This window comes from Capra hircus, chromosome 22, assembly GCF_001704415.2.
Source record: "Capra hircus breed San Clemente chromosome 22, ASM170441v1, whole genome shotgun sequence".
In the NCBI taxonomy this organism is placed as follows: domain Eukaryota; kingdom Metazoa; phylum Chordata; class Mammalia; order Artiodactyla; family Bovidae; genus Capra; species Capra hircus.
The window spans coordinates 52540351-52562974 of NC_030829.1; the positions used below are offsets into that span (position 1 = coordinate 52540351).

General features: G+C 61.0%; 2 protein-coding genes across 5 annotated transcripts in view; both read right to left on the reverse strand.

The window, feature by feature from the left end:
* Positions 1533-22624, reverse strand: part of NBEAL2 (neurobeachin like 2) — a 34297-nt gene continuing 13205 nt past the window's right edge. For 2 of the 4 annotated variants that reach the window (XM_018066727.1, XM_018066725.1), the window contains 44 exons: positions 21386-21469; positions 20885-20983; positions 19984-20591; positions 19769-19901; positions 19570-19689; positions 19049-19370; positions 18749-18831; positions 18553-18645; positions 18190-18364; positions 17931-18064; positions 17416-17575; positions 17105-17207; positions 16780-16933; positions 16510-16668; positions 16165-16324; positions 15905-15990; positions 15228-15734; positions 14418-14596; positions 14178-14337; positions 13808-13945; positions 13362-13718; positions 13126-13275; positions 12858-13015; positions 12585-12709; positions 12363-12498; positions 11717-11877; positions 11299-11615; positions 11103-11198; positions 10598-10722; positions 10375-10515; positions 10077-10207; positions 9868-9977; positions 9653-9770; positions 9438-9535; positions 9251-9367; positions 8589-8678; positions 8403-8512; positions 8116-8288; positions 7881-7975; positions 7522-7638; positions 7268-7426; positions 7043-7191; positions 6046-6181; positions 5476-5968 (listed from right to left, as the gene is read on the reverse strand). In XM_018066727.1, coding sequence (XP_017922216.1) covers positions 5864-5968; positions 6046-6181; positions 7043-7191; positions 7268-7426; positions 7522-7638; positions 7881-7975; positions 8116-8288; positions 8403-8512; positions 8589-8678; positions 9251-9367; positions 9438-9535; positions 9653-9770; positions 9868-9977; positions 10077-10207; positions 10375-10515; positions 10598-10722; positions 11103-11198; positions 11299-11615; positions 11717-11877; positions 12363-12498; positions 12585-12709; positions 12858-13015; positions 13126-13275; positions 13362-13718; positions 13808-13945; positions 14178-14337; positions 14418-14596; positions 15228-15734; positions 15905-15990; positions 16165-16324; positions 16510-16668; positions 16780-16933; positions 17105-17207; positions 17416-17575; positions 17931-18064; positions 18190-18364; positions 18553-18645; positions 18749-18831; positions 19049-19370; positions 19570-19689; positions 19769-19901; positions 19984-20591; positions 20885-20983; positions 21386-21469 — 7131 coding nt within the window. In that variant the 3' untranslated portion in view covers positions 5476-5863. Of the gene's footprint in view, positions 1730-2525; positions 2710-3668; positions 3825-3936; positions 4026-5038; positions 5969-6045; positions 6182-7042; positions 7192-7267; positions 7427-7521; positions 7639-7880; positions 7976-8115; positions 8289-8402; positions 8513-8588; positions 8679-9250; positions 9368-9437; positions 9536-9652; positions 9771-9860; positions 9978-10076; positions 10208-10374; positions 10516-10597; positions 10723-11102; positions 11199-11298; positions 11616-11716; positions 11878-12362; positions 12499-12584; positions 12710-12857; positions 13016-13125; positions 13276-13361; positions 13719-13807; positions 13946-14177; positions 14338-14417; positions 14597-15227; positions 15735-15904; positions 15991-16164; positions 16325-16509; positions 16669-16779; positions 16934-17104; positions 17208-17415; positions 17576-17930; positions 18065-18189; positions 18365-18552; positions 18646-18748; positions 18832-19048; positions 19371-19569; positions 19690-19768; positions 19902-19983; positions 20592-20884; positions 20984-21385; positions 21470-22624 lie in introns of those variants that run through there. The other 2 variants (XM_018066724.1, XM_018066728.1) reach the window with 2 other exon arrangements.
* On the reverse strand, positions 1853-3711 carry LOC102183373 (death domain-containing membrane protein NRADD). Its single transcript, XM_018066676.1, has 4 exons — positions 3669-3711; positions 2526-2709; positions 2268-2410; positions 1853-2172 (listed from the first exon to the last, which is right to left on the reverse strand). Exons 1-4 carry the CDS (start codon positions 3709-3711, stop codon positions 1853-1855), a joined length of 690 nt encoding a protein of 229 aa, XP_017922165.1.

Consider the following 22624-nt stretch of genomic DNA (forward strand, 5'->3'; position numbering starts at 1 on the left):
CCTAACTCAAGCATATTATATCAGATGGAGGAACCCTGATTTAACCCCCTTAACGTTTTAGTGTTATTAAGGAAGATGTTTCAGCTAACGTGTTTGAGCATATTAAAAAGAAGTGTTTCTCTTTGGAGTAGGTTTCCCATGCTTTCAGCATGTTGCTACAGCAGACAGGCCCTGCCTAGGAAGGAACAATGCCACATCCTGGCATCCATCAGGATCAGCCATACGCACTGCAACCAAGCCCAACTCATGCTTTTACACAAGGCTCCAGGTTTCACATGTTCCCAGGAAATCCAGGCAGCCTTTTGAGGAATTATGTTACTTCATTTCCCCTGGAGTGTTTTGTTGTCTTTGTTTTGTCAAAATCTTTCCCTTCCAGTCACCCTTTGAAACCTTTAGGCTCAAATCCCCTCAGTAGTGATGAGGGTTACTGGCTAATCCAGGGCCAGTTTATTCCTCTCAATGCAGGATTTCACACTCATTGCCAATCTAATCCTCCACAGTCCTCTGGCCAACTCCCTGCTGGTGTGATGTCTCCAGTGCTTTGGCCTGTTTAAAGCTGACCGAACACCAAGCCTTTCTCTCCTGGGTTATTGCCCAAGGGTCATCTCCAGGTGAGGGTGGCTCCAAACCTGCCCTGATCTTAAGGATAAGAGTTACAGGGGTAAGCAGCCCTGGTAAACTGAGGAACAGCAGCTGCAGCAGTCTCCCAGCATAGCCAACACCAGTCACATCTCAGCGAGGGGATGGGATCTAGCCTGGGCACCTGAACAGTGGCTGGATCCAGTCTGCTGAGTTTAGATGGCTATATTTCTTCGGCACTCTGATCCTGATGGATGCCAGGATGTAGCATTATTCCTTCCTAGGCAGGGCCTATCTGCTGCAGCAACACGCTGAAAGCACAGTGACGGACCTGCTGCTCCTGCGTTCAGGGAGGCCATATGCGAGGGGTGCAGGTGGTCTGGCTGCAGCTGCCCTGTCCTCAGGTAGGTGGGATGACCTGCCTGTCCTTGGCTTGTGTGGAAGCATCTTTGGACCTCCCTTTTTTGAGTCTGGAATGTGGGTCCTGAAAGGAAGACACTTCCTTTTTCTCACCTAAAGATGCCTGGAGGCCCTTGGTAACAGAGTCCTAGTTTCTCAGGACCAGCCTGCCTCTTACTGCCTGCCCAGGAGTGGGGCAGGCTTCCAGCCTCCCCTTGAGGCTAGTCACAGCCCAGGTGAGGAAAATGGTCTCAAACCTAAGGCCTGAGAGTCCCAGCAGGTGGGAGGCTTCTGAAGGTGCCAGTCTGTTGTTCTCCAGCTAAGGAAGCTTAAGTTCAAAAAGGAAAGTGCTTCCTAACACACTTCAGCTGGGGAATGGCAGATGCAGGATGTGAACTCGACTCTGCCCGCAGAACTCACCCATCTTCTGCAGGTGCACACTGCCTGCCATCTCAGGGGTGCCTTTCACCTTAGGGACTCCAGCCTTTTCCTGGGCCTCTGCCACATTAGCTACCCAACTGTCTCCCAGGCCCACAGAGCCGGACAGAGCCAACAACAGTCCAGAGTTGCGTTTAATATGGGGTACAAAAGTAGAAAAAACAGTTGAGAGTAAGTATGGGGAGGTGGAGTGGGGGTCGGGGGACAAGACTGCTGCTCCCTGTCTGGCTGTCCCCCGCCCATGTCCTGATCCCTGTCCTGGAGGAAGGCAGGGGGAGGGGAGGTGACTGGTGCCAGGATCTTGTGTGTCACCCTGAAACAGAACAAGCCGAGGTCACCAATGCCAGGAAGCCCATGAAGGGGAACGTATATGAGGTGGGGGTGGTGTGGAGCACCAAAGCAGGTTCCCTGAGAGGCCAGGCTGCGGAGCCATGACTCACACCACAGAGCAACCCTCGGCCGGGGGACCCAGGGCCCGAACCACGTCTTCACGACCCATGGCAGCAAGGGCGTCTACTAGTGCTCTTAGGGTGGCGCCACTGCCTTCCTGGACAACCCAGTCCTTCAGCAGGGCAGAGGCGGGCCCCGGGCTCCGGGCCATGGTCTCTACTGCCTCAGCCTGGTAGCCCAGGCGGCCCGCCAGGCCCCGCCAGCCGTTGGCCAGTTCACCCGACACCTCCAGGAGCCGTTCCACTTCCTCCTGCTGCTGCCGAGGAAGGTGGAGGTAAAGCCGGCAGCCAAGTTCAGGCGGCAGCCCTGGGATGGGAGACGCGAGGGTCACGCGAAGGTTAGACTCTGGTACGACGAGGCTGGGCAGGTCTAAAGGGCGACAGGTAGGGGAAACGGCTCACCTTGGCTGGGGGCACAGGGCTCCAGGCCGCCTGGAGAGTCCCGGAAGACACTGCTGTCCCCATGCAGCTGGTCCCTACTGAGGGCCCCCAGCTCTGCGGTCCGAGCTTTGGCCAGCTGCTGCCTTTGTTTACGTGAGCGCCAGCTGTGGGGAGCAGGGGGAACCTGCCAGCCTGCTCCAGCCTTCACTGAGACGGCGAGCTGGCTGGGAGTCCAGACGGGGAGGGGGGGTACCCCAGGGCAGTGCCCAGACCACCTACCACTTGAAGACCACATAGGCAAGCAGACCAAGGACCACGGTGGCCAGGAGGGCACAGTAGACAGGGATGATGCTGCCTGAGGCCCCTGGAGGCTCAGGGGAGAATGGGGAGGAGGTACTGGGGGCCAGGGCTCCCCCTGCCGCTGCCCATACCCCTTCCCTGTCCTGCTCCCTCCGGGTCTTATCTGTGGAGAAAAGGACAGACAGGGTCAGCGGCAAGGAATCAAGGCCAGGGGTCGATTTTGCTGCTAGAAAAGCTGGAAATCATAGCCCCCTACTATGGAGTGACAAAAGCCCATACTATGACATCAAAAGCTGACTGGCTCATTCCCTACCGTCACCTCCCACAGCCTCCCCTTGGCTCGCCACGCTTGGACACCTAGCCCCAGATGTACCTTCTCCAGGCTTCCAGACATCTGCGCTGGCTGGTTTACCTTTGCTCTCAGACAAACTAGCAGGAATCTCCTGCTCTGGGAGGTCATCCTTGATCTCTCCCAGTCTCTCCCTTTTTTTGGCTCCTGGGGCACCTCCTCTGTCTACAGTGGCACTAAACTGTGTCCTGCCATCCCCAGAGAGTCTGGTCTGTGCAAGCACAGTGATTCATGCTAGTCCCTGTGGAAGCCTCTGTGCACAGGAGACCTTAGAAATTTTTACAAAATAAAACTGAACCAGGGGCTTCCTTGGTGACTCAGTGATAAACAATCAGCCTGCCAATGGAGGAGGCATGAGTTTGAGCCCTGATCCAGGAGGACCCCACATGCTGCGGAGCAACTAAGCCCATTGTGCACCATTATTGAGCCTGTGTCTAGAGCCCGTGCTTCACAGCAAGAGAAACCATTGCGATGAGAAGCTCATGCACTACAACAGAGAGTAGCCCCTGCTCGCCACAACTAGAGAAAAGCTCTCACAGCAACAAAGACCCAGCATAGCGAAAAATAAATTAAAAACTGAACTGGAAGGCAAGTAAATGCTGCTGCTCACTTCTGCCGGCAAGTCAATTGTCCTACAAACCAGTGCAGGCAGGGCACAAGAAACAAGACGCTCCAGAGCTGTAACTAGACTTGTATGTGGTCTGCAAGGCCAGGGACCCATGGATACCTCCCATCCTACCCAGTACCCAAAATCTGGATCGAAAAGTACTTACCCACATGGACCATGGCTTCCCTGTGGCTGGAGTTCTGCAGCATGGTTCTACCAGCTAGCAGTGCTCCCAGTGGCTGCACTTCTTAGAGAAGGTTTTTGGAGTGTCGTGAGCAGCGCACAGAAAAAGGAGCTGGGAGACCTGTGAGTCCAGCAGGGGCTGTGTGTAGGAACAAGGGGGAAATCCCTCAAGCTGCAAGTCAGGAGTCCCTTGGGGTAGTCTGCCCCCTCTGCTGGCTCATGTCATCCTGATTCATTCCAGGGCTGCTCACCTCCCCATCTTCCCACTTGCCAATCTGGACCAGTTTCCTCCGGTGTCAAATGGGGTGAAGCTGATACTGCTGGTCCCAGCTGGCCAAAGCTGGAGGAGACCAGAATGCAGCGGTCTCAAAGACCTTGGCAAACCCTGGGTCTGAGTCCAGAGCCAGCATAGGAAGACCAGGGGGACTCCCGTCCCCCATAAGCCAGAGCCAGGCGGAGACTCACTGGCTGATGGAAGCTCCCCAGAGTTCTCAGAAGAGCACAGTTCCTGGGGTGACTAACTCCCACTCCTGCCTCCAGGGTCAGTGTCCAGCCCTTACCTCCTGGTCAGGGGCAGGATGGGAGGCTTCCTTGGTGGGTTCAGCAAACGCAGAGGGTGTGTGGGCCCAGAGGTACCCGGGCCCTTTCTTATCTGGGAATTTCGAAAGGGCCTGCAGGCTGGATATCTGAAGAACACGCAGTCCCAGGACCCATCTGCCCTTACAAGGCTGATCCTGCTGGGACCTCCCTCCTGAGGCCTGGGGAGGAGAGACCCTGGACTGGGCAGAGAAGGGGAGCTTGCCTGGAAAAGGGATGGAGATGAGACCTGGGCGAAAGTCCTGTAACTTCCCAACAGTCACATCTGGCCCAGCCCCTGCACTCCAAACTCACTTCCCTCCATAAGGCCAGGGGCGGATGTGGACAGCAAAATGCACACTAGACAAGTGGGTCTGGCATGGAGCCTGTGGCGACCTTCGCAACATGAAGGATGTGTATGTACAGTTGTGTCACTTACCACAGGAGGAACCCTGCCTGGATCGGAGTTGGCGGGTGAGCCTGTGACTAACGCTAGCTCCCAGAGACAGCCAGACCCACCTCGAGCTGCGAGACTGGAGCCTCTACCAACCCCTCCTCCACACACACCCATCTGGAGGCCCACAAATATGCACACATGCGCACACAGCAACACCCTAAACGCCCACACTATCCTGACTTCCCACAGGCATCCCAACCCAGATGCTGGCACCACAACAGCGCAGGATTTTGGGTCCAGAATTGGGGAGGTACAGAGAGGCAGCCACGGCTCCCTCCTTCCAGGAAGACCCGACGCTGTGTCCCCAACCCGCTCCTGACCTGTGGTGGCTGACCCTCCGTCAGTCCTAGGATCGGCTCTGCCTGCAGGATGGGGCCTCCCGGCCTTAAGCCAGTAGGGAACACGCAGTGGAGTCCCTGGAGAGGCCAGGTTTTCAGCCGGCGGCGGAGACGAAACCGGGCGGCAGAGGACTGGACAACGAGGGGGCGGGGCGATGATGGGGGCGGGGCGATGATGGGGGCGGGGCCGCCCACGGTCTGGCCCCGCCCGAGCCAGGAACGCGCACATGCGTGGAGGTGAGCCTGAAGCGGGACTGGGCGTAAAGCTGCCAGAAAAACAGGCCCGGGCCCCTAGGGACAGGAGCGGCGTAGCTGGGGGGCTAGGGGCACGGTGCGGTGTGGTGCTCAGGGGACGCCAGCACAGGGCTGTGGCCAGTGCCGGTTGAGACGCGCGTACACATGCTCGGAGGCAGAACAGCTACAAAACTAGTCCATATTTATTGCTGAGATGCGAGAATGGGAGGGGTCGCCCTTAGGATTAAGGCCACAGCCCGGCCCCTGTGCTCTGCTGGGACCGGGGATCGGGAGCCTGGGCTCCCCACCCCAGACTGTGCAAAAAGTGCTGTGCGGCCGCTGGGGCCAGTGCTGGGACTCCGGGCGGCCCCTCTGCCGGCGAGGGGCAAGATTTCCTGGAGTGACATCGCCCGCCAATCCCTGAGAGCTGGGCAGAGGTGGGGCCCCGCCCACCGCCGCCGCCTGAGTGTGGGCGGGGTGTCCTGCCCCCCCGCCCCCCACGGGCTCTCGGGTGGAGCCTACTGGGGCGGAGCCCGCTGGGGGCGGGGTGGCGCGGCAGGACCGGGCGGGCTATCAGCGGGCCTCTCCAGGGTTGTACTCAGTCTCCCCAGAGGACACCTGGGAGATGCGCCGGGAGGAGGACCGCCACAACTTCCGCGCAAACTGGCTGCTGCGCACCTAGTGGGAACAGGCATGGGTCAGCCAGGATCAACGCTCCCACCCTGTTGCAAGGCCCACCCTGCCCGCATTCTCACCTCTGAGGGCTGCCCTGCGCCCACCACGATGAGCTTGCCGTCTTCCAGCCCCACGAGCACATGGCTGCGCTCCTTGGTCACAGCCACGCTGCGGATCGGCACCTTCATGGGCAGGGGAGGAGCGGCTGGCAGCAGTCTGGAGGCAGGGAAGAAGGTGATATATACAAACTTGCAACTGCAAGGAGTTATGAATCCAGCACATATCTGTCTCTTCATTCTCCCATCCACCTCCCAGTCCTCATTTGAAGGATGGCTGGAGGAAAATCCTGACAAATAAGAGAGTCATGAACAAGTGTGTGCCTAAGGGAGGCCCAGGGCAAGATCTCCCCCCCTGGAGGATGGGAGGACAGAGACAGGCCCTAAAGAATGTGTCCATGGCATGTAAAGGGGTTAGGGTCCACGGGGCTCCTCTTAGTGTCCCTCTGCCAATAACCACCACCTGAGGGATCACGTGACTAACCTAGACAACATATTAAAAAGCAGAGACATCACTCTGGCAGCCAAGGTCTGTCTAGTCAAAGCTATGGTTTTTCCAGTAGTGGATGTGAGAGTTGGACTATAAGGAAAGCTGAGCGCCAAAGAATCGATGCTTTTGAACTGTGGTGATGGAAAAGACTCTTGAGAGTCTCTTGGACTGCGAGGAGATCCAACCAGTCCATCCTACAAAGGACATCAGTCCTGCATATTCATTGGAAGGATTGATGCTGAAGCTGAAACTCCAATACTTTGGCCACCTGATGCAAAGAACTGACTCATTGGAAAAGACCCTGATGCTGAGAATGATTTAGGGCAGGAGGAGAAGGGGATGACAGAGGATGAGATGATTGGATGGCATCACCCACTCGATGGACATGACTCTGAGTAAGCTCTAGGAGTTGGTGATGGACAGGGAGGCCTGGCTTGCTGCAGTCCATGGGGTTGCAAAGAGTCAGACACGACTGAGCGACTAAACTGAACTGAACTGAGGGATCACAAACCCATAAACAGTGAGGCTCACTTGTTCAAGTGGAGGATGTGCAGGGCACACTGGGCCGTGCCCAGCAGAACAAAGTCCTCTGTCACCGCGAGGGCTGTGGGCTGCTCCACCAAGGGCAGTGAAGCCCGCAACCTCCCATTCACTGAGTACAGGTGCAAGGAGTAGGTGACCTGGAGGAAGCAGGACGTGTTAGCAAGGACAGAATCCCAACTACCCCTATCTTGGCTGGACGCCCCTTTCCCATACCTGAGCCCCCAGACGCTCCCGCGCTGAGCTCTGCACCACAATCTGGCCCTCAGACCCCAGCACCAGGTGGGACACAGGTCCAGGCAACGTGCTTCCCGGAGGACTAAGTGTGGCCACAAACTGGCCACGGCGTACGGTGTGGATGATCACAGTTCCATCCTGCAGGAAGGTGGCTTAGGGTGCTGGGCACAGGCATCTGGTTCCAGGGGCACGGCCCAGCAAACAGCCTCCCCTGGGCACAGGCAAACACACACCTCAGATCCGGACACCGCCATGTCAAGTTCAGTGCTGATGGCCACACAGCTCACGGCAGCCTCATGCCCATATAGGACCTGCACGGGCTTTGATGCCAGCCCCACCGAGAGACCACTCTGTGGGGAACACCAGGGCTGGCTCAGGGCTGGGGCACACCACCACCTTGGCCCCAGAGTGAGAAAGCTAAAAGCTCAGAAAAGTGAAGGTCTGGTCCAAAGTCAGACTGTTGGAGCCCCAGACTTGCTCACAGTAGCAGTAGGAAGGGGAAGAGAGCAGGGTAGGACTGGAGGCCCAGTGGAGGGGCAGATGGGCCGCAGATCTGGACCAAGGGGGCCCACGGGGCTGCCACCCAGCACACCTGCTGCATTAGCCGCCACACCATGCATGTGGTGTCTCGGGAGCCTGAGATGAGGTAGATGCCGCAGGTGTCCAGCGCAAGGCAGGTTACTATATCTGCAAGGGAGAGGGGAGGAGACAGGACGGGGAAGAGGGAGGCGAGGGGAGAAAAGGGAAAATAGAGAAGTTACCCCTCCCTGGCCAGCTCCGGAGCCCTGCTCTTACCCGCACACCCTGAGCTCTCAGGCAGCACATACCGAGATGGCAGCGGAGCTGGCTGAGCAGCCTGCCCCGGGGCAGCGCAGTCACTCGCAGGCTGCCATCCCAGTGGCCACCACTGAACAGCAGCTTTCCGTCTGGGGCCACTGCCAGGGCTTGCCCACTCACACCACCGCCTGGAGCCCACGGGCCGCTCAGCAGTCGCTGCATCCTGACGCAGTGAGGAGGAGCACAGGTGAGGCCAGGATACACAGAAGACCCTCGCCTTCAGAGACCTTGGCCAGAGCACTTAGAGCCCACCCTAGCCCACAACCCTCTGTCCTACTTGGGGTTGCCCATGGTGGGGTCTTTGCTGAAGCTGAAGTAGTTGCTTATGTTTCGGTCATAGGGTAGCCAGCTGTGGGTCCCCAGCAGCCCATTGGCACTCACGGTCACCTGGGTGAGAGGACAGAGGTGGGTTGGGGCAGAGTCAGGGGTGGAGCTGAGGTGTGGCCCGGCCCGGTGCACTTACCAACAGGTCTGCGGAGCCCTGGGTGATGAAGGAGTGAGGTTGCCGGTGGGGAACCAAGGCCAGCACCAGGGGCACGCCATCGCTGATGACCTGCAGGGGCAGGGCGGGACTAGCTACCCGAGCAGCCGGCTAGAGCCCCCACCATGCTACCTGCCTCTTGGCCCTCAGCCCCAGGGCATCATGTTACAGGCAGAGGTCACTCTGAGAGATATGCAGAGACCAGTGGGCCTTCAGGGCATCTCAGGAAGTGAGAAACCAGATGGACAAGGAAAATCCTTCAAGCTTGGTTTCAACCTTGGTCATCCCACCCCACGACTCCAAATCTCCAAGTCGGCTAGCATGAGGAGAGGAGAGCCTGAACACCTTGGAGCTGGGGGCCTTTTGGGATGCAGGCAGGAAGGTGAGGAGAGTATTGAGGCCGGACTCTCCTTCTGTTCTCCCTAAGGATGACCAGGTGAGTCAACCTGGCCTAACCCTCCCTCCTGAAGACGGCAAACTCAGTGATGTTTACCTTGTATTTCCTCTGGTGTTTACCTCTTATTTCTAAGATGTCTTAATATCAGGGACTTTGATTTAGGTTTTTCATCTCCAAGAGATTGGCAAGGACAGTGGAATTAAATGAACTTCGCCAGGTAGGAAGTTGAGACCCTGCCTCCTCTCACCTCTGCAAAGAAGGCCTTCAGCTGGCCCAGGTGCTGGAAGATGCTAGGTGAGTTAGTGTCCAGACGTGCAAGGCGCTGGGCTGCTTCCTCAACAGAAAGCCGAGCCGGATGGGGTTCCTGTGGGCAAGGAACCATTCAGTACCTCGGCCAGGGCCTCCCTGACCACGGTCTTCCCGGCCGGCCTTACCTTCAGCAGCTGACAGGGCGTCTGCCCAAAGTTGCTAATGATGCCCTCCAGTGCCTTCCGCTCCCTTTCATCTGCCACCTGGTCCAGGTCCACAGCCCCTGAGCATCCGCAGGTGGTGGGGGGTGGCGGAGGGGGCAGTCAGGACTCAGTCTGTGCCCCCTGCACAGCCCCTCCTCTGCACCCCAACCCCCACCGGGGTCCAGGGCACCGCTCACCCTCGTAAGTGCAGTAATAGAAGACATTGAGGGCCTCCTCTGCAGCTGGCCCCCGCTGCTTGTAGCCAAAGATGAGGTCGATCCACTCGTGCAGGTGGGCGGACACATACTCTGACTCCTGGGGGCAGGGAGGTGGCCGTCAGTCCAGGAACGGTGGACCCTCCGCCTCGGCCCTCCCCTCTGGCCACCCGCCGGTATGTGTGCGCACATCTCACCAGCGCCCGGCGGTGCTGCTGGATGAAGTCCTCAGGAGAGCTGGCCCAAGGGGGCAGCACCACATCGCCCACCTTCTCATTGGTCAGCTGGAGGCAGCCCAGGTCAAAGCCTGGCACAGAAGGCTGGGTCAGCTGTCTCGCTGTGCCTTCTTCACCGGCTCCTCGGCCACCCTCCATCTTCACGCCTCCCGCCCCCACCCAGCGCCTACCGTTCTGGTTCTCCAGGAAATCGGGGAAGTAGAAGAACTCTGGGATGAGCTCCTTCACATCAGCAGGGCTCTCCAGGCGGGCCTGCCAGGCTGCTGCCACTGAGTGGAACTGCCGGTCCGAGCAGTCGAAGCTGGGGAGAGGCACGGGCCAAAGTGAGGCGGTGAGAAGGGAGACAGGGAAGGAAAAGGTGCAGCCCTGGGCAAGCAGGGAGCCAGCCTGTCCAGGATGCCTGGAAGACCCACCCTTCCCTCGTCCACCCTGCCTGCCGCCCCACACTATCTGCCTGCCCCTTCACACCGGCCACTCTGCAGCTGGACGTGCAGGGAGGTGAAGGGCTCCACGCGGATGAGGTAGTGCATCACGCCCGCCGCATTGGAATAGTGGGTACCATAATGGAACTTGTCGATGGTGCCCGCTGGGTCCTCGAAGCTCTCATACCTAGGGCCACGGTTGGAGGGAATCAGCGGAAGTCCTCCCCGGTCCACCCCAACCCCAAGCCCAGCCTTGCTCACGCGCTCACTTCTCCTTCACAAGCTGGGCGTGCTTGGGGTTCACCACACCAATGGGCTTGGACAGGTCCCGGAAGACGGCTGGGTTGCTGAGGTCCAAGGTTGGGGACACGTAGTCCTGTAGGACCCAGGGGAACTGGCCGCCCACCCGGGCAGGAGCCACATGAGGGTTCTGATGGCCTATATGGCCAGCCTGCCCTGCCCGCACCCTCACCCTCAGGAAGATGGGTGGAGCACACAGGTGGGGGTGCACCATGGGGAGGGGCTTCAGGGGAGCAGGAGAGACTGTCTGAGACAGGATTTCCTTCCAAGAACAGAGGCCAGGAGGGGAAGGGAGTGGGGCTGGGTGTGCGTGGGGGCAGCAGGGCATGGGGGACTGAGCCGGGAACAAAGGCCAGGCCTCAGGCAGCACCTGCCCAGGACTGAGCTCAGGGCTTGGCCCGCTATCAGTACCCACACTTGGGTGGACGAGGGCTGGTGGAGCAGAGGGTGGGTAGAGGGGAAGCAGGCCCTCACCACAGGGTACTGAGACAAGTCGTTGTAGGTCCGCCCCGCAATGGTGTTGAGCTGCATCAGGTACTCAAAGTTGGAGATCTCTCGCTGCACCCATTTCTGGGGGGGCAAGGATACGAGGTGAGCCGGTGGGCTGCCGACACTCTCCGCAGTGGCTGGGCTCTGACCTCACCCGACCCCCACCCTCCAGGGCTCTCACCTGCGTAAGACCTGAGGCACGCAGCATCTCCTGGGGGGAGCGGCTACTTAGGTAGCCTTGGGTAGGGGGTCGCAGACGTAGGAGCCAGGAGTACACCTGGTTCCGCACCTGGGTGTGGGGTGGAATGAGGGAGGGCTGGGGCCTGGGCGCCTGGGCAGGGGATGAGGCTGCGGCCCCGCCCGTCTTGCATGGGAAGTTGAGGAAGTAGTTGGCCTGATCAATGAAGAAGAGCTCGAGAGCTGAGCGGCGCAGGTTGAAACGCCGCAGGTGGACCTCGCGCAGCTGGGCCAGTGGGCGCCGGAAGTCATGGCCGATGCCTGTGGGGACGGACAGCGGGTGCTGGAGCCACCCGTCCCAGCCCCACAAGACCCCAGCCCCCATCCCTGCCGGCCCTCCAGCCTGCTCCAGCAGAACACACCCTCCTCAGTTTCGACCCGCTCGGCACTGCCATCGTAGAAGTACACGTGCTGGGTAGTGACCTCCAGCAGCCCTGGGACCACAGCCACCACGGTGACCAGTTGGCACTCAGCTGACAGCACCAGATTCTCATGCTGCTCATCCAGGTCTGCGGCCTCCAACCTGGGGGCCAGCACCCACTTTAGGCACTAGGCTCTGGACCCCCATTCCCAACCAACCCAAGGACCACACTCTCAAAGTACCACCAAGTCAGGAGGCACACTGCTCATGATCCCATAGGAGGAAAAAGAGCTGCCCATGGTCCAGACTGGCCCCAGTCCCCACCCTGAAACCTGGGCTTCTGAAGTTCCTGCCAGGACACCAACCTGTCCCCAGCTTCCCCTCAGTCAGCACCCACCCACTCCCATGGGCGCACATCCTGGTCTGGTTTCTCAGTCCTGCTCTGGGAAGCCTGGCTATCAAACAGGAACTCTCCATCCTCTTACAGATCTGCCTAACCCTCCCATCTGATTTTGGACCGTCCCTTCAGGGTGGTTAGCCCCACAGCAGGAAGGCAAGTACACTGAGGAGTCAATCCCTCTGCCACTGGCAAGAACACATTAGACAGAGCCCCTTGCCCTGGGCAGCTCTTTCCCAGCCCCACTCACGGGGTCTCCAGTGCAGCCAGCTCGTCCTCGCCCAGCTGGTCTTCCTGCAGCTCCTCAGGTAGGCTGCTGACTTTGGCCTCTTTGGTCACAGCGAGAGGCAGTGAGGCCTCCTCAGTGGGTGTCAGGGGGGCCTCACCTGCAATGGGCCCAAGGGTGCTCAACCAGAGCTGGACAAGACAGGGCTATGAGGTTGGGTGGACTCAGCTCGGCACACCCTCTCACCCAGGTTGTCGCGTAGGGCACTGGCCTCCAGGTGAGGGTTGAAGTGATGGTTGGGCACCAGCTTCAGACGCATGCGCGAGTAGGTCTCAGCACTGGAGAGCTTCCAGTGGGGGGTGGGCGGATCCCTACAGATATGACCCCACTTACGGTCATGGGTGGGAGGCAGAGGTTTGCAGACCTCTCTGCCTTCCTCCCAGGCTTCGCCTCAGACACTCTCCTGGCCCCTCCCTCCCAAGCCCCACCCCACCAGACTCCGCCCCGAGCCCCGCCCACCTCAGGGCCCAGGCCCCGCAGGGGCTGGCTAGCTGGCGCCACTGCGCCCCCCAGTGCAGCAGGGCTGTGGAGTGTTGCGCTGCCTGCTGCTTCAGCGCCGCCGCGTATCGCAGCCCCTCGAAGCGCGCCCGCCTCTGCACAGGGTCCAGCACTAGCTCCTGCGGGATGCAGGTGGAGGAACAGGTGAGGCCCACTGGGTGCTTCCGGCTCCTCTCTCTCCTCTCAGTCCCAGCAGCCATCCTCTGGGCCCCCAGGGCAGGTTGCACACCTGGAAGGCCCGACGGCTGTGCGCGCGCTCCCGCTGGCGCCGTTGCCCACTGCTCATGAGCATGTCGTAGCAGGCGTTCCAGAAGCCCGACATGAGGTCGTGGCTCTTAGCGTAGGTGTCCATTTCGAACTGCGACATGGTGGGCTGCACCTGGAGGACCGGACAGGGAGAAGAGACTGCGCTCGATGTGGGCCCCCAGCCCCCACTTCTTTGCCCGTGCCCCTGGCCCCAGGCACCTGCTTGTCAATGAAGTGACGCCATTCGGGGGTGGCACAGAAGGCCTGGAAGTCCTCGAAGAAGGTGGGGCTCCCGTTGGTGGGCGGCAGAGAAGGCAGCCCCCACTGTAGCCCCAGTGGGCCGTAGGCGCGGTCCAGCAGCGTGCGCACCAGCGGCACCAGCCATGAGCAGCGCTCTGCAGCAGCAGCGGCGGCTGGGGGCTCCCCGTTCTCGGTGGGGGTCTCTGATGGGGAGTTGTTCAGCGCCCGCGCCAGCGCCGCCTCCAGCTTGGAGAGCACGTAGCAAGCCTCCTCTCGGCGCATGGGCACCGCGGTCTGCAGCAGCGCGTGCAGCTTCACGTAGGCTTGGGCATGCAGCTGCGGACGGACGAGTGGGGGTGTCACCAGCTACTCCCTGAGCTCTAGACCCACTGTGCACCCTTCCCCCACAGCCGCCCTGCGCTCACCTGCGGGTCCTCCAGCAGGATGTAGCCGAGCACCAGGCGCAGGCCAATCTGCGCCATCTCTCGAAGGTCCGCTGTGCCGTTGGCCAGGTGTGGCCAGGCCCCCAGGCGATCCAGCAGGCTACACACTCCTTCGAAGAGCTGCCGCACACCATATATTCCAAATGGCCATCACCAGATGAGGCCAGAAGCCCGTGAGGAGAGAGGGAGGTAAGGTTTGGGCTGGGGGCCAGAGAGTGCACATACAGATAGACCTCTGCTCACAGATACCAGAGCTGAGGTCCCCATGACTGCACATGTGTACTCAGCCACTTTGCAGACCAGGAGCCCTCGGGGCATGTGAACACAGTGCTCCTGCCCTGAGCTGCCATACCTTCTCACTCCACAGCTCCTGGTTACCATGGCCCTCGGCGCACAGGAAGTCCTGCAGCAGACGCAGCAGCCAAAGCGCCTGCTGGGTGAGGCTGGCCAGGACCCCAGTGGGGGCCTCTTTGATGTCAGTCAGGGCTGACTCCAGCATCATCTCCAGGAGGCTGGAGGGGAATGAGGTACTCTGGTGTCTACCTGACTGCCTTCTGGGCCCCCAGGCTTCCCCACGGCCCTGCTCCCTCACCTGCGCTTGATGCAGTCTGGTGGGCGCACCAGCGTGGCTGAGGCCCCCAGCTGGGTAAGCACGGAGAAGACCTGGCCGCGCTCCCGCCAGGCGGCCTCGTCACTGCCATCCACACCCCGCCACGTCACCGAGAACAGCACGTTGGTGAGCAGGTTACAAAGCTCCTCCTCACAGGTTTGCTGCGGACACAGGGGGCGTGTGGAGTGCAGGCTGGGGAGGGAGGGAATCACTGCCCCACCACCCTCCCTGTTCAACACCTCCACCCACCCACTAGTAGGCATAGCAGGAGGCCGAGCCTTTGGCCAACAGCCCAGCCAGTGTGCTGCTGAGGGCCTAGACAGACAGTGTGGGACCCGACCACCACCTGAGTTCCAGGGAGGATCCTGGGGTTCCAGGACTCCTAAGAGGAGATGAGGCAGTTCGCATGGTTACCTCACAGGCCTCATGGACCATCCCGGAACCCTCTGGAAGAATGGTGTTGAATAAGCAAAGACCCCTCCCCAGATCCAGAAAGCACAAGGTAGGACTCTTAGAGCTGTGCTGCTCATCGGCCCTGAAAAGCCCATGGCCCACAGGCTCTCAAGGGCCTTCCAAAGCCTGGCAAGTGCTCCCAACTGTCTCAGCACGACTTGTCCTGCTCTGGAATATCTGCCACCCCTGAGAGAACACACTGCAGAGGAAAGTTATGAGGGGGAAGCACTGGACCCGACTGGCTGCCACAGCCCTGATGTCAAACAGTACCACACCTCTGGAAAAGCTCCACTGGCTGCCCTGGGTCCCTGAGGAGCCCTACCTCAGGGCCCGCCTCACCTGAGGGTTGCTGGTATTGGAGGTGTCATCCCCACTGATGGTGGGCTCTGGCAGGCTGCCGTCCTCCAGCACATTGGAGAGACTGGAGCTGTGGCGGCCCTGGGCCATAGGGAAGGGCCGGGGTCCATCGAGCGGGGACGGTGTGCCAGGCTGGCTGGCCGGAGTGACAGTCCCGCTGCCGCTGCCACCACCGGCAGTATTCCCTGAGCTCACACTGGCCCGCTCCAGGCCCAGCTCAAAGGGGGTGGCGAACGGGGAGAGGGCGTGGTAAAAGGCGTCAGGGTCAGGGGCCTCTGGGGGCAGGAAGACGTCAGAAGGTTCAGGAGACTCAGTGGGTGGCTTGTGTGAGGCTGGCTCTGGGGAGGTGGGTGGCTCAGGGGTAAAGGGCAGGGGACTGCCGGCTGTGACAGCTTCCAGGACAAACAGCCGGGTCAGCACATCCTGCCAGCCGGCCTGGCGGGCCAGCAGCCGCACTATGTCTGGCTGTCCATAGATGAGGTGGAAGAGCTGTCGGGCCAGGGCACAGGAAGTGAGGGACTCACTCGACAGCCTGTCCCAACCCCTCCTCAGGGGGTCTTTGCACAGGAGGCCTGCAGAGACCCCTCATCCTAGGCAGGCAAAGCCCTCAGGGGGGAAGCCACCCCACACCCCCAACAAAGCTTTCATTTTCCACTCACCTGACGACAAATGTCTAGGCGGACGCTGAGGTCGGCCTGGAGGGAGAGCTGCACCACAGCCAACAGATCAGAGAGGTTCAGGCAATCTGGGAAGATGGTCAGAAAAGGCCTGAGGGACTGACCCCAGAGGGGGACTGTGCCCCGCTGCTGGCTCAGCCTCGGCTCTTGGACCAACACCTTCCTGATTCCCACCTGCCCTGTCTCCTGGATCCATGTCATCCCTCTACCTGGCCTGCCTCGTGGCCCCACCCAGGTTGTACCTGCCCCCAGGAACAGCTTGTAGAGGCCCTGGCAGAGCTGGGGGGAAACGGCACCGTCTGGCAGGCAGGCAACGAGACCCTGGAGACCACACTCTCGCAGCCGGAGCCGCTGACGGCTGCGCTCAGGTAAGCGCTCATTCTGTTGCAGTCTGCGTAGGATCTGTGTGGGGGTCATCAAGGGGAAGGAGTTACTGTAGGAGGGTAAGCCACCACACAAGGGTGGGGCTCCAAGAGAGGCCTGCAAAGACAGCTCCACCCACTAGCCCGGGGCCTTCTGCCCCTCCCTGGACTCAGGCAGAGGCCCCAGTGAATGAGAATGCAGGGTTTGGGAGGAGCTAGATGTACCTTGCAGACTCGGTCGGGCAGCAAGGGCATGGGCCTCGGCCTCACCAGCAGTGCCAGCAGCACCTCAAGGTTCCCTGGCTCCAGCAGGAAGACAGCCAGAGACTCCTGTGCTGGGGAGCCCTGCAGCAGAGCCAGCAGCAGGTCGAGCGCACCCACCACCTGGGGACACAAAGGCTTACGCTGAGCGCGCCCCGCCCCCACCCAAGGCCCGCAACATGGTCCACGCTCCACCGCTCATCCAGGCTTCACCTCTGCCAACCTCCAGCCTACCTGGCCATCATCACCCGAGGCCGCCAGAAAGTTTAGCACCACCTGCAGGTCATCAGCGGTAGAGCTCCGCACCAGAAACTCCCGGGCCAGGCCCAGGAGTGACGTCTGCACTGTGCGCAGGTCATCGGCGGCTAGGGGGCGCTCGCGCTGCGGACTGGGCAGGTCCCAGCAGAGACGTCACCCAGGGCCAGGGAAACCACCGGGGCACGAAAGGGAGGCGAGAACAAGGAGGGCTGGCAGGTGAGCTGCGGGCTGAACAGACCTGCCCCCAAGGCTGGAGGCTGGAGCATCAGCACCCCAGCCCATCTGCCCCTGCCAACCTCACCTGTAGTGGACACGCAGGGCATCAAGAATGAACTGGACCCCATACTTCTTCCGCAGTTTCTGTCTGTGCTCACGGACTATGCTAGACACGTACTGGATGTGGCCTGAGCGGGCATCAGCAGAGGGCTCAGCCCACCAGGCTGAGCTGGGTCCCTTCCATCCTCCAGGACAGGGCCATGCCACTGCCAGACCCCCCACCCCGACCAGGGGAGGGTCATCGTCCTCTCAGATCAGCTACAGGGCTATAACCTCTGAGAACGTCCACTGCCACCCTGGCTGACGGCATCCCCTCACCCAAGTTGGCACACCTACCCAGGCGCACAGCGAAGTCGCTGAGGGTCCAGAGGTGAAAGTTGAAGAGCAAATGCTGGTAGAGCAGGTACAGGAGGGGCCCACTGCCCTCGGCTGCCACCTGCTCCATCAGCAGCTGGGCAGACATGAGCACATTCATGTCCATGGCCCAGCTGGGGACCTGGGTGGGGGCAGGAGCAGGGGTGAGATGTCAGGCCCTGTCCACCCGCTGTCAGGCCTCCCAATTTCCACCCTGCCCTGCGCAGGTAGATGGACACAAACATCCTGCCTGCTCCAAACCCTCTGGGGGCTCCCTGCCCTCTGAAGTACAAGCTCCTGGCCTCCTGTGCGAGTGTCCTGCCCTAGCCTGTGCTGGTACTTCCCCAGACCCTCTCGGCCCAACCCTGCCCCTCCTTTCAAATGCCACCTCTCCCAGGAGGCCCTCCCTGACTGATGGCATCAGGCACCCCGGCTTTGTCCCTCCAACCAACAGCCCCTTGGTCAAATGAGGCCCCGCCTGCCCCAGCAGGCCTCACCTTGCGCAGGAGGGCCCCGATGATGGCAGGGCCCTGGCAATGCACCAGGCTCTCCTGATTCACGGGGTGGCCCTGCAGGAAGTTCCGCAGCATCAGCAGAAAGGCAGCCACTGCATTCTTCTCCATTCGCTTCTCTGCCGCCACCAGGAAGGGGACAGGTGTGCATCAAAGGCCTGTCGGGCTGTGAGACCTCAAGCACTCCAGCCCCCTGCCAGGCCAAGGTCTTCTCTCACCAACACAGGCACCAGGGACACTTTACCTGAGGACTTGCCCAGTGGGAGAAGCAGGCCCTGGACATTGTGGCCAGAGGTCAGTTCGGGCCCCACAAGGTCATGTGTTTCTGCTGGACCTGCCTCGGCTTCCTGGGGTTGTGCAGCCACTCGTTCCAGCAAGGGCAGCAGGGCACCCATGCCTCCCACACAGTTCACCACATCCTGTGGGCAGGGGGCCTCCGTGAGGGCAGCACCCCAGCATCTCCTGCCCCCTCCACCCGAGCAGACCCTCCAACCTGGAATCCTGGGTCTCCTCAGGACCTCCCAGGGCACAGAGCCATTCCAGCCCACCCTGCACACAAGTTGCAGTGCTCACACTTCCTACACACACTGTCCACATGGGCACACACCTTCACGTCCCAGGTTTCCACTCTGTGGCCTGTAAGCCGGCCATCCAACCCATGGCCAGGGGACAGGTCCAAGCAGATGTTATTCTTACAGGCCTGGGGACAGGGGGTGAGCAAGGCTCAGTGTGGGGCAGGGGGAGGCAGGAGATGGAGGGCGGGAGCCAGGGGGAGATTGAGCCAACCGCCCAGCCCCCCATACCTGAGGTGAGTAATGGAGGAGCAGTTTGGCGCCAAGTTCATGCAGTTCACCCTCAGGCTTGAAGGGTGCTGTCTCATTGGGCCCTGGAGGTGGGCAGGGGGCTTCAGACCTGGTTGGGCTTGCAGCCAGACCCCACCCAGAGCCTGCCTCTTCTCTGCCTGATCAGAGGACAGACCATTGGGGATACCTACTCCCCACTGGAGCCCTTCTTTCAGGCCTGGACACTTTGTGAGACCCAACCTCTTGGGTCCTGGGAACAGGGGTAGGGCTGGGGCGGGGCGTGGGGAGCACGCTGCATACCCAGGGCGCATAGGACGCGCAGGGCGGCCGCCTGCAGGGCTTCATGGAAGATGGCCACAGCCCCCAGCTCGCCCTCCAGGGAGGTGGGGCTGCCCCACCGAGTGTCCTGCGTGCCGGCAAGGGTGGAGCTGATGCTGCCCTCCTGCAGGGGGGCCACCAGCCCGGACCCCCAGCCAAGCCCTGTGGTGGCTGGGACTGACTGGGAGCGGGTGAGTGAGGGGTGAGTGTGAGCCAGGGCGGCGGGGCCCGGTGGCGCAGGCAGCCCCGTGGTGGTGGTCGTTGTGCGGTGCCCAGCAGACCCGATACAGCAGGACGAGAAAGGCTGTGGGGGCCAGGGTTGGGGGTCAGTTGGTCAGGTCATGTTACAGCCTAGGGTTCCACCTTCCTCAGGGACCCCCAAGGCTGCACAGACCCCAGAGGCTGAGGCCTGTGGGGTTGGGGGAGGGAAACAGGGGCTCCAGGGCCCACCCTGTCCAAGGCCCCCCAGCTACCCAAACCTCCCCAAACCCCGCCTAGCACACCTCACTAAGGGAAGGGCAGCGAAGGGGTGCCATCTTGACCAGATGGCCGTCTTTGTAGACATGGACCAGGTTCTGGCTGAAGGGCCGGCGCCCGGGCACATGGACTATGGCCACACAGTGCTACAACGGAAGTCATGAGATCAGGTGAGGCCCTGGTGCCGCCTGCACCTCCCCGGGCCACGTGAGGATGGAGGCTCACCCAGGAAGAGTCGGCAAAGGACACTTCAGGCAAGCTCATGGTCAAGTATTCCTTCCGGGTGCACACAGCCACCACCAGGGTCCCAGCCGCCGTGAAGAAGGCTTCAAACCCCGAGCCGCTGCTGGTGAAGAAGCTGAGGGCCAGCCAAGCCAGTTAAGCCTGCTGGTTCTCCCTCTCACCCTGGCAGCGTGCCCTGACCCCTGGCAGTCACCTACCTGTACAGCTGCTTCCGCTGGAGCGGCCGAGTAGGGGTGGGGGCGGGGGCAGGCGCTCCAGCCGTGGGGTGCAGACAGAGCCAGGCATGGAAGGTGAAACCAGGGCCTGGCCAGCGCTGCACAGGGGGGACCATGATGCCCGCCATGCTGGGTGTTAGGTCAAAGTAGCGTAGGGCTCGTGCTGGGCCCTGGTGCCGGGCCATGCCAGAGAGTGCACGGATGATGGCACCTGCGTGGCGGGCCTGCCCAGCCTCTGCTCTGCCTGGCCCCAAGTCCAACCCTGGTGGCGGGCGAAGCAAGCGACGCAGCTCTGAGGGCCTTAGCGACACGTGGCCCAGTGCTTGCAGCAGTGCCAACAGCTGTTCCTGGCAGCGGGCCCCCAGGGCTACCCCCTCGCTGAGCGTCTCCAGAAGGCAGCCCACCAGACCGGCCTGCACGCACGTGGCACGGCTGGCAGGGCAGCTGTCACAGAGCCACCAGAGGCGCTGTGCTAGGAAGAGCCGCAGCTCAGCCGTGGGCAGGGTCGGCAGCCACCTCATCAGCACCAGCACTGGCTGCTCGTTGCGGATCGGCGGTGGGGGACACATGCTGTGGTCGCCCTCCACAGCCTGTTGGGGGAGAGGATGGGCTAGCCCCCAGCCAGCTGGCATGGGATAGGCCACCCTCGCAACAGTGGGACTGCCTGCATCGTCCTGGGACTTGCTAACAAGCAATAGCTTCTGGACCCCATGCAGCTTGGAATCCTCGCCCGTGACCCTGACACACAGGGTCAGGACACAGGTCACACTGTGTACAGGCCACAGTCAGCATGGTCCCCCAAAGTGGAGAGCTCATTTCCATGCTTGCCCTGACTCAGTCCTGGCTGCCCATGGGGGCCCTGACCCCCAGCCCCTGCCCTCACCATGTTGAGCAGCTCTTGCAACAGCCGATGGGTGGGGGGGCCGTGGCTCTGCAGGACCTCGTGCAGGTGAGGGTAGCCAATGCGCTCCTTAAACACCTCCTGTGCCAGGACGGGTGGGAAAGGCGTGAGCACCGATGTGGGCCCCAGGGCACGCTCACAACCCATGGGAAGCTTGGAGGAGGTTCAGGGCTCCCTCGCCCAGCTCTGACTCTGGGTCACGGTGATAGTAGGGGCGGGGACCCATGGTGGGACTGGGGGGAACGGCTCTGCCTCGGAGGGCTACAGATGGTGGTCGACCACAAGCATCCGTTCCCCTCCAGCCAAGACACCCAGCTCCCAGGACTAATGACGAATGACCATACCTGCCCCATGGGCTGATCTGTACCCCAGAGGGCAGGATGGCTACCTCCCCAGCTCACTTGCTCTGACAGCCATCAGCCAGACCCACTCTATTTAACCCCACCCCATGGCCCTACTGCAGCGCGACAGCAGCATCCTCACCTTGGCGGAGGGGGAGCCACTCATGATGCAGGTCAGCACTCTGACCACGTGGACCGCAATGGCGTCTGTGTCCTGGTCCAGTACCTTGGGGTGAGGAGGGGCAGTCAGGAGAGGCAGGTGCCAGGATGTCACTACAGGGGCAGGAGCCAGGCCAGTAGCTGAGTGGGCTTGGGGGCCCCAAGAGGGTGGCACCCTTACATGGACACCAGCGTGTCTACCTTTGCCCAAACTACTGTGACCTTCACCCTGACCTTAGGGCCCCCTCTGAACAGCTTGGCAAGACCCACTCTGATAGAGAGGCCAGAAGAAGCCGAGCCTGGGAAGATCACCAGTGAACACTTTTGCCGCAGCCCTCTGCCCATCACTGTCTGGTGGGTTCATAGGCCTCGGTCTCCACCCATCGCCACCCAAGCTAGACACATGTGCAGGCAGGCTGGCGAGTGCCCCATCACCCATGATGATTGACAGGGAATCGGGGGATTTAGGGACAATCAATCACAGGATGTTAGAACCAAAAGAACCTTCGAGACCTTTAAGTCCTACCCTGCTCCTTTCCCCTAGATCCAGGTGGAGACAGAGGCTCAGCCTGGACAGACCCAACAGCCCAAGGCATGTTACTCCTTCACCCTGCCCTACTGAGGCGGTGAGGGTCAGGAGGACTTGTGTGTCAGCAGGTGCTAGACTGTATTTCAGCTCCATGGGGCCCTTGGCCCCAGCTCTGCTCGACTCCCTAGGGGATCTCAGGCCATCTTTTTCCCCTGTCCAGGCTTCAGATTCCTCGTCTGTAAAAAGCAGGGGTCTCACCAGCCTCGCCTGCTTTGTAGAGGAATGGACCTGCAGGTTCTCAGAAAACAGCTAAGTGCAATAGACACACGGGGCTGCTTCATGAGGCCAGAGCCAGGGCAGGGCTACAGACACAGGGGCCCAGGTATTGAGCCACAGAGGGGGTACCCCATGAAGAGCCCCCAACCAACACCCTACAGCCTCCTGGAGCCCACAGGTGAGGTGAGCAGGGGGCACGGCATGAGGTCATGAGGGGATGGGGAACTCCCAGGGACCTGCTTAGGGAAAGTACAAGGATTCAAGCAAAGAAGTGGCCCCATGTGAGGGACCCTCTCTGTGAGTGCCCACAGACAAATCTCTGAGTATCTGGCCTCCTGTTTCTGCTTTGGTGCAATGGAGGTGGGTGGTTGAGTATCGAAGGTTCCTTCTGGCTCGGCAAAGCCAAACCCCAGCTCC

What these genes read in the sequence shown, in the direction of transcription:
- LOC102183373 (XM_018066676.1), bottom strand. Translation starts at nt 3,711, where the DNA reads ATGCTGCAGAACTCCAGCCACAGGGAAGCCATGGTCCATGTGG. An exon ending in GGAAGCCATGGTCCATGTGG is followed by an intron (nt 2,710 to 3,668) that starts GTAAGTACTTTT and finishes TTTTCTCCACAG; the next exon opens with ATAAGACCCGGAGGGAGCAG. An exon ending in GCCTATGTGGTCTTCAAGTG is followed by an intron (nt 2,411 to 2,525) that starts GTAGGTGGTCTG and finishes TGCTCCCCACAG; the next exon opens with CTGGCGCTCACGTAAACAAA.